This window comes from Astyanax mexicanus, chromosome 2 (genome assembly GCF_023375975.1).
Source record: "Astyanax mexicanus isolate ESR-SI-001 chromosome 2, AstMex3_surface, whole genome shotgun sequence".
Taxonomy (NCBI): Eukaryota; Metazoa; Chordata; class Actinopteri; order Characiformes; family Acestrorhamphidae; genus Astyanax; species Astyanax mexicanus.
In genome coordinates this window covers 33,780,975-33,793,393 of record NC_064409.1, presented here as the reverse complement: position 1 = coordinate 33,793,393, position 12,419 = coordinate 33,780,975, and the positions used below count along the sequence as shown (strand labels likewise).

Below are 12,419 nucleotides of genomic sequence, written 5' to 3'. Positions count from 1 at the left end.
CAGAAAAACACAAATCTTTTATTAATTAACAATGTCCAATTCATGGAGCAATTTCTTTCTACTTGTATTACTGAGCACAGAGGGAAGAATAATTCTAAACTATAATTCTAATTTTTATTTTAGGGAGTTATTGCATAGTGCTGGCTGACAACTAGGATCTAGCTGCACTGTTGTAGTGAGCTGTTAAAGTTCTGTGTTTCATTCACTCCCACCCACACAGCGGCTCCATTTTGGATCAGTGCTCCCCGGAACCTCATCCTGGCACCCAAAGAGACAGGGATGCTCATTTGCCATGTGGGGGGCAACCCCAAACCCACCATCACCTGGTCTGTTAACGGTGTTCCCATAGAGAGTGAGTAACCATTTGATTCTTGTCTATTTTCTGCAACAGTAAAATATATTTAACTCTGCGCAGCAATATGTTGTATTTATAGAGCATGTGATCTCTTCATAGATTCACCCAATGATCCTAGTCGGAAAGTAGAGGACAACAAAATCATCCTGAGTGATGTGCAGGCTGGGTCTAGTGCCGTCTACCAGTGCAATGCATCCAACGAGTTTGGCTACCTGCTAGCCAACGCCTTTGTCAATGTACTTGGTGAGTTATCTTGGCACAAATTTGCACACTTATCAAAATGTACTTGACCCATTAAGACTTCTTACGTTTTGCACTGGAGCTACTAGGCTTATGTAGCTACAGATATAACTTTTGAAGTATTATCATGCAAACTCAAGCCAAACTCAAAGCCTGTTCTTTGTATAGATAAATATACCACGCAATTTTAGAACCCACATAAGCAAGCTTTTTTGTGTTTTTTAAGGTTCTGTTACAATGTTTCTTCATTGTGCGTTTCTTTAGCTGAGCCTCCGAGGGTGCTGACGCCTCCAAACAATTTGTACCAGGTGATCAGCAATAGGCAAGCCATGCTGGATTGTGCCTCTTTTGGGTCACCTATTCCGAAGATCACTTGGTAAGCATTTTAGAAAACAATCCATATTCAGTACAATGCATGTTGCATAAGCTTTTACATATACTGACTTACTGACAACTCTTTATTTAGAATAACTGTAGAAGTATAAACTTCCACTCATGCAAGAATCTAATCAACCGTCTCATAGCAGCATTGTGCATAATAAAGACCAAGAATACAATCAGGCGAATAACCAGGTGGGCTGGTTTAATTATGTACTAGCATTTTTGGGGGATTTTTTAACTAAAATCAGACTTTATTTTGGACCGGGGTGCCCAAACTTTTTTTGTTGCGGGCTAGAATGAGAAATATATTTGAATTCATGGGCCACACTCTGTAATAAAACAAATAATGAAATATACCATATATACCATACTTTTTTCCTGATTATTTCATTACTATCTTTATCTTTGACAGTGTTGTGTAAACTAAGATTTTTCAAATTGATGTTTAATTCCATGATGTCTCTTAATATTAAACTTTTAGACCCGCTTTTCTGCGCTAGAAATGCGCACTCTCTCCGCTCTTAGATTCTTTGGCCCGTTTTTCTGCGCTAGAAATGCGCACCCTCTCCGCTTTTAGACTCTTTGGCCCGTTTCTGACACCTAGCGTTCAAACTTTGAATCTCACATTATAAAAAGCTGCTTAACAGCGGGGCCAACTTTCATTTTATTTCTAAAATACCTCGCGGGCCGCTCCAAAAAAGGAAACGGGCCTCAAATGGCCCGTGGGCCGTAGTTTGGACACCCCTGACAAAAAATCCAGATGTTGGTTGCAATTCAGTTCTGAAACTGACAAAATTGTTAAAGGAAGTAAGTGAAGAAGATCCAGACTGGGTCGAGCTGACAGAAAGGCTACAGTAACTCAATAATTAAAGATTTAGTCCATTGAGATCCTGTTGTTTTTGTTGTATCTGGTGTGATACAACATAAGCAAAAGAAATGTCAACTACCAGTCCAAAAAAGCTTTCCCAGTTTAGTCAAGAATCTTCTAGACAAAGCAGGGTTTTTGGAATGCAATGGATAATTAAAAATAAAGGAAAATGAATCATCCTGCTTTGCTTTTGTGCAGAAAGCTATCCGCTCTTCCTAGTCAGTTACTGAGGCTCATACTGACCTAAGTGCTGTGGCGTATCTCTGCCTCCCCCAGTCTGAACTCCAGTCTGTTCTGCTTAAGTCTTTACTCTGTTAAAATAGACTGTAAGACAAAATATATGTAAATTAAGATATGTGTGGTTATATTAATCAACAAAAAAAATCTGCCAATGGGGTAAGTTAATTTTTCTTTGTAAGATTTGTTTAAAAAGGAATTGCAATCGTAAAAAAAATAATTATTGATATATCAGAATAACTTTGTTGCTGGCTTTTTGTGCTTATTTTGAGGTTAAATAACTTGAAATAAGGTGTTAATTCTTAGTAAGATAATCTAACACTTACCATGCTTATGTGACCAAGTAAAATAATGCAAATAATGTATATGTTTAATAATGCAAATATGTGTGTGAATATATATATATATATATATATATATATATATATATATATACATATATACACACGAAAATAATTTCTTTTTTATACACTTCACCACTTCACATCAGTATTAAAGAAAACAACAAACAGAAAAGAAAAAGAATACATATTTGATACCACCAACTTGAGTACAGCTTGTAGTTATGTAGCTACTAGTTAATGCAACTGCTTCTTAGCTTAGTGACCAGCTTTTACAGCACAGTGTTGTATTCTGAGACCTCTACCTTACATAATATGAACTGATATACTTATTAAAACAAATAGTCTTATCAGAGAAGAAAATAAAATGAAAAATTCACTTGCAAAATTGTAGTTTTCTACAGTGTATGTTGAGAAAGACCTTATCCAGTAGTTGTATAGTGTTCCTAATAAAGCGTAGGTCATCCTGTTTTATGTATTACTATATTTTTTACAGCTCGATTTATGTCGCATAATGTGGGTCATTCTAACTTTGTTATGCCCATTTCTTTAATTTCTGTAGGTTTAAAGATGGCCAGACTGCTATACTAGATGGGGATTCCTATGTTCTGCATGAGAACGGGTCCTTACAGATAAACCCAGCACAGCCTCTGAACAGTGGAAAGTACACCTGTGTGGCTACAAATACCTTGGGCAACAAAGAAAACCATGTCTTCCTGGAAGTGAAAGGTAAGAATAACTAGCTTATATTAAAGAATGGCAATCCACATTAGTTGGCACGGGAGACTGGTGGCTAGAAATGACTGGCCCTACAAATGGTCAGCTCATGATACACCGCTTTTCAAAGAATGCTTAAAAAAAATTGGATGAGATGCAGAATCCAAAGCTCCTATAAAATATGGCTCTGCATTGCGCACCCAGAAATGGTTGGTGTGTTTGCACTTCCAGATTTACCACAACTAGCTGTAAGGATGTAAACATAAAGATCTTAGTAGTGCTGGGGGGTATGACCGAAAATGTATATCACGGTACATAACACAGCTTCCTTAACAAAAATAAAAGATAGTTCCATAAACACTATTAATGGTCCTAAAATACTCAAAATGTAAGTATTCAAAAGATTTCTCTCTATTTCTTCTATTTTGCACAAGTAAGAAACAAATTTAATATCAATTTACAATGTTATTCTTGAAGCCATTAAAGGCATTACAGTAGCCACAGTTTCTGTCGTTCTCTAGTTAACAAATGATTTAAATTCAGTGTGCATTAAAATCATCCTTCAAGCTACAGTATTAATATATTTAAAATGGCTATAGTTACTGCTCTTAAAGTTTAAGGGAGTATTAGGGAGTTTCATCACGCAAAATATCAAAATCTTTATTATTATTCTCTACCCTTTGTTGAGGATATTGTTGGTTTCAGAGCCTGAAATATGAAATCATCAGTCATTGTGCACAAGGCAGAAATATCTCCTGCACAGGCATCCAGTCCATCATACCACTATTTTACAGACCACAAATACAGAGACGAAGCTACATTAATGTGCTATCATTTCACGACTGTCTAGTAATTGCTGTTTAAAGCAGTTTGGAAAATAATGCTCAGTTATGGACAAGTGAAATTACCATGTAACTATTTTTGAATGGGTGACAACACAGTACATGATGTTTGACAGATTAAGAACACAGCAGACAATCATATCCTGGAATATAACAGGAATTTTATTTGCTTTGAAAGAGCAGTGAGCATTGAAAGCAAAATATAGAGATTTTTAAACTGGAGTTAAACAATATACCAGTGTACAGAGAGAATTGACAAATGAAAAAAACAAAATGAACTTTTGAGTAAAATATTAATATCCTTGTCGGAAAGCCCACCCAACTTAGAGATCTGCGCAAGTGCAGTAGCCATACAAAGCATTAATTGTGCATTATTGAGCCAAATGCTAGAATATATATATATAATTTTTATTGCTTATCAGATTATATCAGTAACTTTAATTATTGATTGACTGATTTGTATTTTTCCACAGACACATTATCTATGACTACAGCACAGTAACGCAGTTATGACGGCATTGCAGATGTGAAAATTACCACAGTAAATGCGTTTTTTTAAAGTTTAGGAATTTTTATACACATTTTAAAGGTTTAGTGCCTCTTTTTGTGGACTTTGACTTATTTCATAAACAGCAATAAAGTGATGCATACAGGGAAATAATCAGATTGCATTTGCAAATCAGAAAATCATGAGCATATCTGCATGGTTGCTGTGGTATTGAGATTGGCATCACTAACCAACCCCCTCACTTCCGTCATTTTGAATTTGATGAGGTTGTTGTTTGACACAATGTGAGTGAGTAAAAGACATGTTTAAATTTAATTTGAGCTTTTAGATCATCCAAACGGATGTGCAGAGTGACTTCACATTGAATGAAAAATATTCTTTCGTGTGGTTTCATATGATAATGTCCAGCTTGTCAGAAATGATTATGTATACAATCTAGATATGCTAGAAATTAGCTTTGGGCTAGAACTATGAATAGCATGATTATAAAGTAAATTGAATCTAATTTGAAAAAAATTCCACACAGCCCTCAAAATGAAGTGAAATCATACATTTATAGTAATCATATCTGAATATACCAAGGTGCTAACTACAGTTCATTTGTATAATTCATTCAGTTGTAGTTCTCGACCTAAATCTCTACCTTCCTGTCCTATTTTTTAAAAATGAAACCAAAGGCATTAACGTAATCCCCACTTCTTCCTGTAACCCCACAGCATATGCCTGAACGCACATCAACAGATACAGGATCTCCCAGCAAAATTTCAGAAGAAGTACAATTGGCATCGAATTTAAACTCCTGACCATTTTTCAGCACAATCGTAAACGCCATGCCTACAAGTCGATCACCATGTTTGTTTGGCCACAGAGTTAGAGAACTGAATCGATCACCATCTTCAAATTCACATTCTCTCCATTCTGGGTTGACTTTCTTACAGCCAAAGGTCATCTCCGGGAAGCTGCCGACTTTCACGTATATTGCATCCACCTGAAGAAAGAGGACTACTTAGTAAACATTTATTCATTTTTACCTATTTTTTTCACAGAAGCAGAGAGAACTTTCCTTTCAAATTCAAGAACTTCTGATTATTTTAGTAAATTATAACATTTTTACTAACCCCCACCACTAATATAACATCATTGTGCAGTCTTGTCCACCAGGGCTGCCTTTTCTTTGGTATTTAGTGCTGTGAACCAGGAGAGCAAGTTCTGTGTGTCTTCACACTGGCTATGAATATGAAATGTAAAGGTAAAAAAAGTCTGACAGAAAAAATATAGAGCCATTTCATTATCATACCCAGTTATACCCAGGGATGGTAGCCCTTGTTGACTATACTACACACTGATGGTGAATTAGTGGTGGGGGAACACATCCATTGTGCACATAAACAATGTCAAAAACCCATAGATGTATTAGGTTTTTAACAATGCAGAGTTACTATGCTATTTAATGTCACTTCAATTCAACTAAATAAATGAAACAGTGTTTTAAGTGCATTAAAATTTTTACTTATGGCATTAAGTAAGCATCACTTCACGTATACCGTAAAGGTAACTAGAGGAAAAACTAAATATATAATGAAAATGTTTGCACTCACCCGATTTGTTTCAACGGAAACCCCAATCTTCATCAACGCCATGTCATCCCCGTTAGTCACAAGCAAGAACTCATTACCTCCAGGGCCACCCACGACAGCACAATCTCCAACGCAATCTATAAGATCTGGGAATCATTTTATTGATTTATAAATTAAATGTAATCTATAAACAAAATTTAATTATAGAGTTGGAAATTATTATTACAGGCTGTAATAAATGAATACTCACCATCATCAATACTTGGGTAGTCTGGATGCGTATTGGGTATACAGCAAATAGGTTCGCTGGCCTCACTCATTCCCACTTCACTGACAGCTCTGTACCTCAGATCATACTGCTTATCTCGTTGCAGTCCTGTAAGCGCGAAGCTTTCTTGTGCATCCGGAGTGTCTCTGACCTCCCACACTTTGTCCTCATCCTTAGAATTTGCCAGTTTGTATTCAATCCTAAACCGCACCGTCTCTCCAGTAGGGGATTTCTGAAGCATCAGGGTTCCACGCCCATCCGACATCGTCACTGTTGGAGGGGGTGGTTTGGACACTGGCTTAAACTTGGGATTTGTGAGTTCCCCTTTTTCATAAAGATAGATAGATGTTCCTGGATTGCTGGGGTCAGGGATGGAGGCTATGACAAACTGAACTCCTTTGGTGTCTTTGTTGGCTTCAGAGAAACTTTTAAAGAGGGAAAGATTCTCTCGCATCGTCTGTGAAATATCAAAAGAGGTGAACCAGGCCTGGTGTTCAGGAGTACCCTCCACTGTACTGACATCCTCCAACCACTTAAAGTCGTCAGACTTGAGGAACTCATTCAGAGTGTTTATGAATTCGTCTGGGTTTGCCAGAGAGGTGAAGGCCAAGCAAACGACTGTATCAACATCAGGATCAAAAAGGATGGCGTTGAGATCACCTAAGGATGGGACGACTCTGATGTCCTGAAGTCTCTTGGTGTAGGAGCTCAGGATTTGTGATTCAATCGTAATGCTCTCCAACCACTCGTTCAACTTGTTGGCTGAAAAGGGGGACTTGTCGTGGATCTCTATGACCTTAGCTAATGCCTGCTCCTCTTTCCCTCCACCACGAATGTCAGGCAGGACCCTGCAGAGTGCCTTCTGGAACACTGTCTTATAGTCACTGTAAAATTCATGAAAGATTTGTAGCCTGACCTTCAGGTCAGAAAAATCCTGCACAGTGCTTGTTCTGGTCAAGTCGTTGCATCTCCTTTCTGCATCTTCAAGCTGCTCCAACAGACGTTCAGTTTTAGACACAAGGCATGTGCTGATTTCTCTCACCAGCGCTGCTGCTTTATTATCCAACAAAACCAATGGGTACAGCCAAACTTTCACCGGGACACCAAAATACTCCTTGTCCTTCAGAAGATTGGGCAAAGCCTTGTACACGTCAATGGCCTCTTGGTATGTTGTGGGATTATGCTCAAGGTGAAAGTCACCATAGAACGTTACACTGATTTCATCAGCTAACTTTTTCTCGTCCTCATTCAGAGCTAAGTGGGCATCTCCCTCAATGTCGAGAGAGGGGATCTTCTTCACCACTGCGTGAATGTTTCCTTCAACTTTCTGTTGCTCCTCAGTTCCCGAAGCCATATGATCAAACACCATAAAAGCCTGAGCTCCGTAGAGTGCAGCAGTCACCACATGTGTGGCTGTTTTCTGTTCAAACACCGCAGGATAGGTAATGTTGCCTAGTTGAGTCATGGTAAGTTGTTGAAACTTTGTGGTCACGCTGTACATCATGGTACACCGCGATTGAGACATTGAGGATTTCGTGTCACGCAAGTACTTGGCAGAGCCTTCCACCTCTATCAGCCCAGAAAGGAAGCTGGCTTTCAGTGATGCACTGACATCAAGAAAGTTGGCCTTCTCAGATAGAGAGTCAGAAACAGAGAACTTCAGATCAGTTTTGGGCTGCAAGCACTCATCAATATCATTCTTTAAAGACTCCTTGTTCCATAAAGTGACCCCTAAAAAGAGGAAAATGCTTATTGGTAACACTTACTGTTATTTTATTTTGACACCACAATTATGTACAATTCCTATATACTGTATGTGAACTGTGCATGAACACTATCAATTAAAAAGTTTAGGGTCACTTGCAGATTTTCCCTCATTTTACAATTACAATTTTTCCCATTACTCAATTAAGGTAAATGCATCAGGTAAATGGAAATGTTTTTTTTTTTTTACTATGCATACTTTTTCTTGTATAGAGGTCTGGTTTGCATATAGTCCTATTGTCAACAGTTTTCAGTATGGTGGCTCAATCTCCTGATATGGCTGCCAATCCAAGTCAAGATTGTTATTAGGCTAACTGATTAAAAAGGAGTAGGAAACCCTGATGCACAGTTGTGCAAAAAGATAAACAACTTTGAATGCTTAAATCAGTTCCAAATTAACATACACAAAAGTGTGAAAAATGTCTATTGTGGTGATGGCCATCTTAAAATTACATCAGATTACCTTGATAAAATTAAATCTAGAATGCCTACAGGCTGACAGGTTGTACAATTGCCGCAAATGGTGGCTGTTTTTTTGATGAAAGCACAATTTGAAATATGCAGTCATCATTTCCATTAAGATAAATATGTCTTACACTGTCATAGTGCTGGGCGGTAAAACGATCTAGTTTTTTTCACAATGTGTTTTTCATTCATTATTTTTCATTATTTTTTATGAGTCAGCGTAGCTTAGAACAGTATCTTGGGTATTTTCATTTTCTAAGTAAAGTTAAAGCATGCGGTGTATGCAGTGCTTTTCCAGGGTGGGGTGCTGAAATCGGCACAACATCGGCTCCCCCCCGAGCCCCCCAGATAGAGGGTTTTTTTGTGCTGGTATAAATCTGTACTGCAGTAGAAGTGTATCATTTCACACTTGGCTGTATTTGTCACTTGCTTTCAAACATTTCATGTTAGCATTATTTACATTCATTTACGAAATAATCTCAAAATATAAATAGAAAATAGAAAAACAAAAAATATATGTAATATCTACATTTGACTAAAATTCAATAGACTAAAACTAGACTAAAATGTTGTTTGTTTTCGTTGACTAAAGCTACACTAAACCTAATAAAAACAAAAGAATAAAATGTGATCAAAACTACTCTACATTTTAGTCAATGTGCTAAGACTAAAACTAAATCTAAATCACATGTCCAAATTAAAACTGTGATATACTGTTGTTATTTGCTTTATGTAGCAGCCTGCGTTCAGGGAGGTGAATAATCTTTTTTCTTAAATATAGTTTCAAATCCCAGTGCTACTGCAATTTAATATAAACCAAAAATAATATAAAGCGACTGCATTAATTATTAGTTTTATTAAGTAAACATTCCTATATTTTATGTATTTGTCCACTTGTACTTGTTTTAAGGGCCAAACAGGTGTGGGGCATTTTTGTTGTGCTTTGCTGCTTGGTGTTTTGGACCCAGGAGTACACTAAATTAAATGAGTCCAATAATGACTAAATAATGACTGTGATCATATTATTATATGTAATATGTATATACATATATATATATGTATATACAGTACTGTGCAAAAGTTTTAGGCAACAAAGCAAATTACACTAATCCATTTATCTCAGCAATATGAGTGTTTTTACCTGAAAAAAGCACCACATATTATATTATTTTTAACTAAGTGTTTTGTCCTGTGAGTTATGCTGAAGAACAAAGTGTAGAGATTCCAGATTTCCCCTGGATGCTCCTCAGCCAGCATGTGTAGATTATGTTCAGTTCCGTCAGCAGCTCACCTAATTTACCACATTCACCAATTTACCAAACCAGGTGTTGATTAATATGATGAGAACTAGAAATAACTCTATTAAACACAGATGAGGAGATATAAGGAGATGTTTTAAGGAAAATAGTGCCCTGTTAACATTTCTTTTTGTTTATTCATCTTGCCTATTCTTTTATTTAAATTTACCACATTTGACCCTGGACTGCTTGAGTTCACTGTTTGGTATGTGGTCTGTTTATGCTGTCCCTCACTATTCCTTTTTGTCTATCCTCTTTATTAAATTCTGTGTTTGGTATCTGTGAGTGTCTGTCTTGTGCCTGGCCTGCGTGACATCAATATTCATATGATTGTGGTCTCAGAGGTGTCATGTGATCTGTGGAGTAAGATCCTGGGGTCTCCTGGGAACTGGAGTTCTTTGACGACCATGTGCCAGTGCCGAACCAATAATGTGACGCCATGTCTATACAGTTTTCCAATGAAAAGATATAAAAGAATATTTGCAGATATGTGAGGGGTTTACTCACCTCTGGGATATACTGTAACTAAGCGGCTAGCTAACTGTTAGAAATATCTTATTCATTGCAATACACATGCTGTGTACACTGAGACCTATGATGAGAACATGGACGGAACCACAGAATGGGTGTCATAAAAATATATTTAAGATATAAAGACAACCATATAAAAATGAATGTATTCTTTTATCAACAAGATTACAACATTTGTCCACATGCTTCACTCTTTGTTCACGTATTTACTGGTAGTAATGTAGAACAACCAATGTATTTAATCCAAATAGTGCATATAGTCCAATAGATACATATTTTTTGGTAATTATTATAAATATGTACTATTTTTATTAATAAGGAGAATCTGAAAAAAAAAAAAAAGAAAAAATGGAAAAAAATACCTGGGATGAATGTATCATTGCGGCAGTCATACAGCATCCCAGGATACAGGGCTCTTCCAAGGGCAGCGATTTCATAGGGTTTGGACTCCATTGCTGATAAAGGCAACTGGGGGTGGGGGACACACATTCAAATCATTATTATGGCTTTGTAAATTAGTAAGTTATTACTGATTAAATTGTTCTGTGACAATCTTTGGCTTTGTGAACATATGAGAGTCAAGAGTGTGCAAATCTGTCATCAAAGATAAATGTGCTACTTAGAAGAATGTACAGTATAAAACATATTTTGGTTTGTTTAACAGGTAGACCAAGGTAAGCAACAGCAGTTGATGACAAACATTGTGACTGCTGTAAAAAAAACAAAACAAAACAAAAAACTCAGCAACAATGAGTGAAGGTATCACAGTCTACTGTTCACAGAAGAACTAGCAAGAAGAATACGAAGGTCAGGGAGGAATTTGCCAAGAAGTACAGCGAAAAGCCTGTGGATTGAGGATGGACTAATGAGACAAAGATTAACACTAACCAATGTGATGAAAAGGCTAACATTTGGAGAAATAAAGGATCTTTTCATGATTCCAAACATACCAGCTCATCTGTGAAACACAGTGGAGGTATTGTCATAGCTTGCGCTTGCATTGCTTCTTCTACTATGGGTTTAATAATCTTTTATTGATGTAAATGGAACTCAGTAGTCTACATAAACTTTTTTTTCTGTCAGTTTAAAGAAAGATGCTGCAAGATAATTAACCTAAATTGATTGAAATAAAATCTTTTTTAATTGACTTCCATTGACACTTAAGAAGATTGCAATTCTAACAAAATGAGGTGTTTAAATTACAGCAGTGATTCATTAGAAATACTTTTCGTAATAAATTATAATATTGGACATGCAGGATTAAAAGCACAGCTTAACATTTATGAATCTGCTGTGAAATACAGAGCTTTTTAAGCATGCAATTGCAATATACAGTATTTGCTTTTCTAAAGTTTTTAAGAGTGCATAATAGGAAGAACAAGAACAAAACCATTGTGTTTTAAATGTGGTTTATCATCTTACCTTGCAAGAAGTTGTAATACAGAACTGATGAGAGATTCTGGAGGTGTCGATGCTCTCTGCAGTGTAAAGGAGGCATCACTTTTACCGGCTTTTATACGCATTAGTTTTACTGTGTACCTGCCCATTCCAAAGAAAAGGTTCAGTTTCAACTGAATATCAGTTCTGTGAAACAAGTAGGCGTCAGTGTTGGATGAAGCAACGTTGTTACCCCTATTTTTGAAATTCCAAGAAAATCCCTATTATTATAATGTAATATGCTTGTTTTTCAGTTATATACAGTACATTTTTGGAAGATAGATGGTGCTTTGATATATGGCACTTTCTTGAACCTTATGTTGATCAGAGAAGCCAAAAAATCAATCTTCAATATATATTCTATACGTTTACCTAAGGTAGCCTGGGGGAATCTCTACACACTGAGTGTCAGAAACTATGAGACATGCAGTGTGCAAATAGACTGTGGCAAAAGCTAACAGAAAGGAAGCAGTTAATGGCAGCAGACTAAACTCAGTTATTATATGTTCCCTCAACTCAAAGAGCTTTGTTTGAACATATATGTGGCCACAAACGTTTATGCGAGTAAGGTTTGAAAAATAGACACAACT

The 12,419-nt window shown here is 36.6% G+C and overlaps 2 protein-coding genes across 20 annotated transcripts in view; one reads left to right on the top strand and one right to left on the bottom strand.

Annotated features, from left to right (window-relative positions):
* The window catches only part of nrcama (neuronal cell adhesion molecule a), a 139,271-nt gene that overhangs the window by 92,995 nt on the left and 33,857 nt on the right, over positions 1–12,419 (top strand). For all 19 annotated transcript variants that reach the window (XM_049474247.1, XM_049474257.1, XM_049474256.1 and 16 more), the window contains 4 exons: positions 221–352; positions 455–598; positions 860–971; positions 2,985–3,151. In XM_049474247.1, coding sequence (XP_049330204.1) covers positions 221–352; positions 455–598; positions 860–971; positions 2,985–3,151 — 555 coding nt within the window. The remainder of the gene's footprint in view (positions 1–220; positions 353–454; positions 599–859; positions 972–2,984; positions 3,152–12,419) is intronic.
* LOC125799203 (cytolytic toxin-alpha-like) lies at positions 4,123–11,942 on the bottom strand. Its single transcript, XM_049475282.1, has 5 exons — positions 11,815–11,942; positions 10,755–10,860; positions 6,317–8,065; positions 6,088–6,212; positions 4,123–5,477 (listed from the first exon to the last, which is right to left on the bottom strand). The coding sequence occupies exons 2-5, from the start codon at positions 10,843–10,845 to the stop codon at positions 5,142–5,144; spliced, it is 2,301 nt and encodes a 766-aa protein (XP_049331239.1). The 5' UTR covers positions 10,846–10,860; positions 11,815–11,942; the 3' UTR covers positions 4,123–5,141.

Bases quoted from the DNA above. Each gene is read 5' to 3' on its own strand.
- LOC125799203 (XM_049475282.1), bottom strand. From the start codon at position 10,845: ATGGAGTCCAAACCCTATGAAATCGCTGCCCTTGGAAGAGCCCTGTAT. The intron at 8,066-10,754 runs GTATTTTTTTCC...TCCTCTTTTTAG, and splicing joins CAATGATACATTCATCCCAG to GGGTCACTTTATGGAACAAG. The intron at 6,213-6,316 runs GTGAGTATTCAT...AATGATTCCCAG, and splicing joins CTACCCAAGTATTGATGATG to ATCTTATAGATTGCGTTGGA.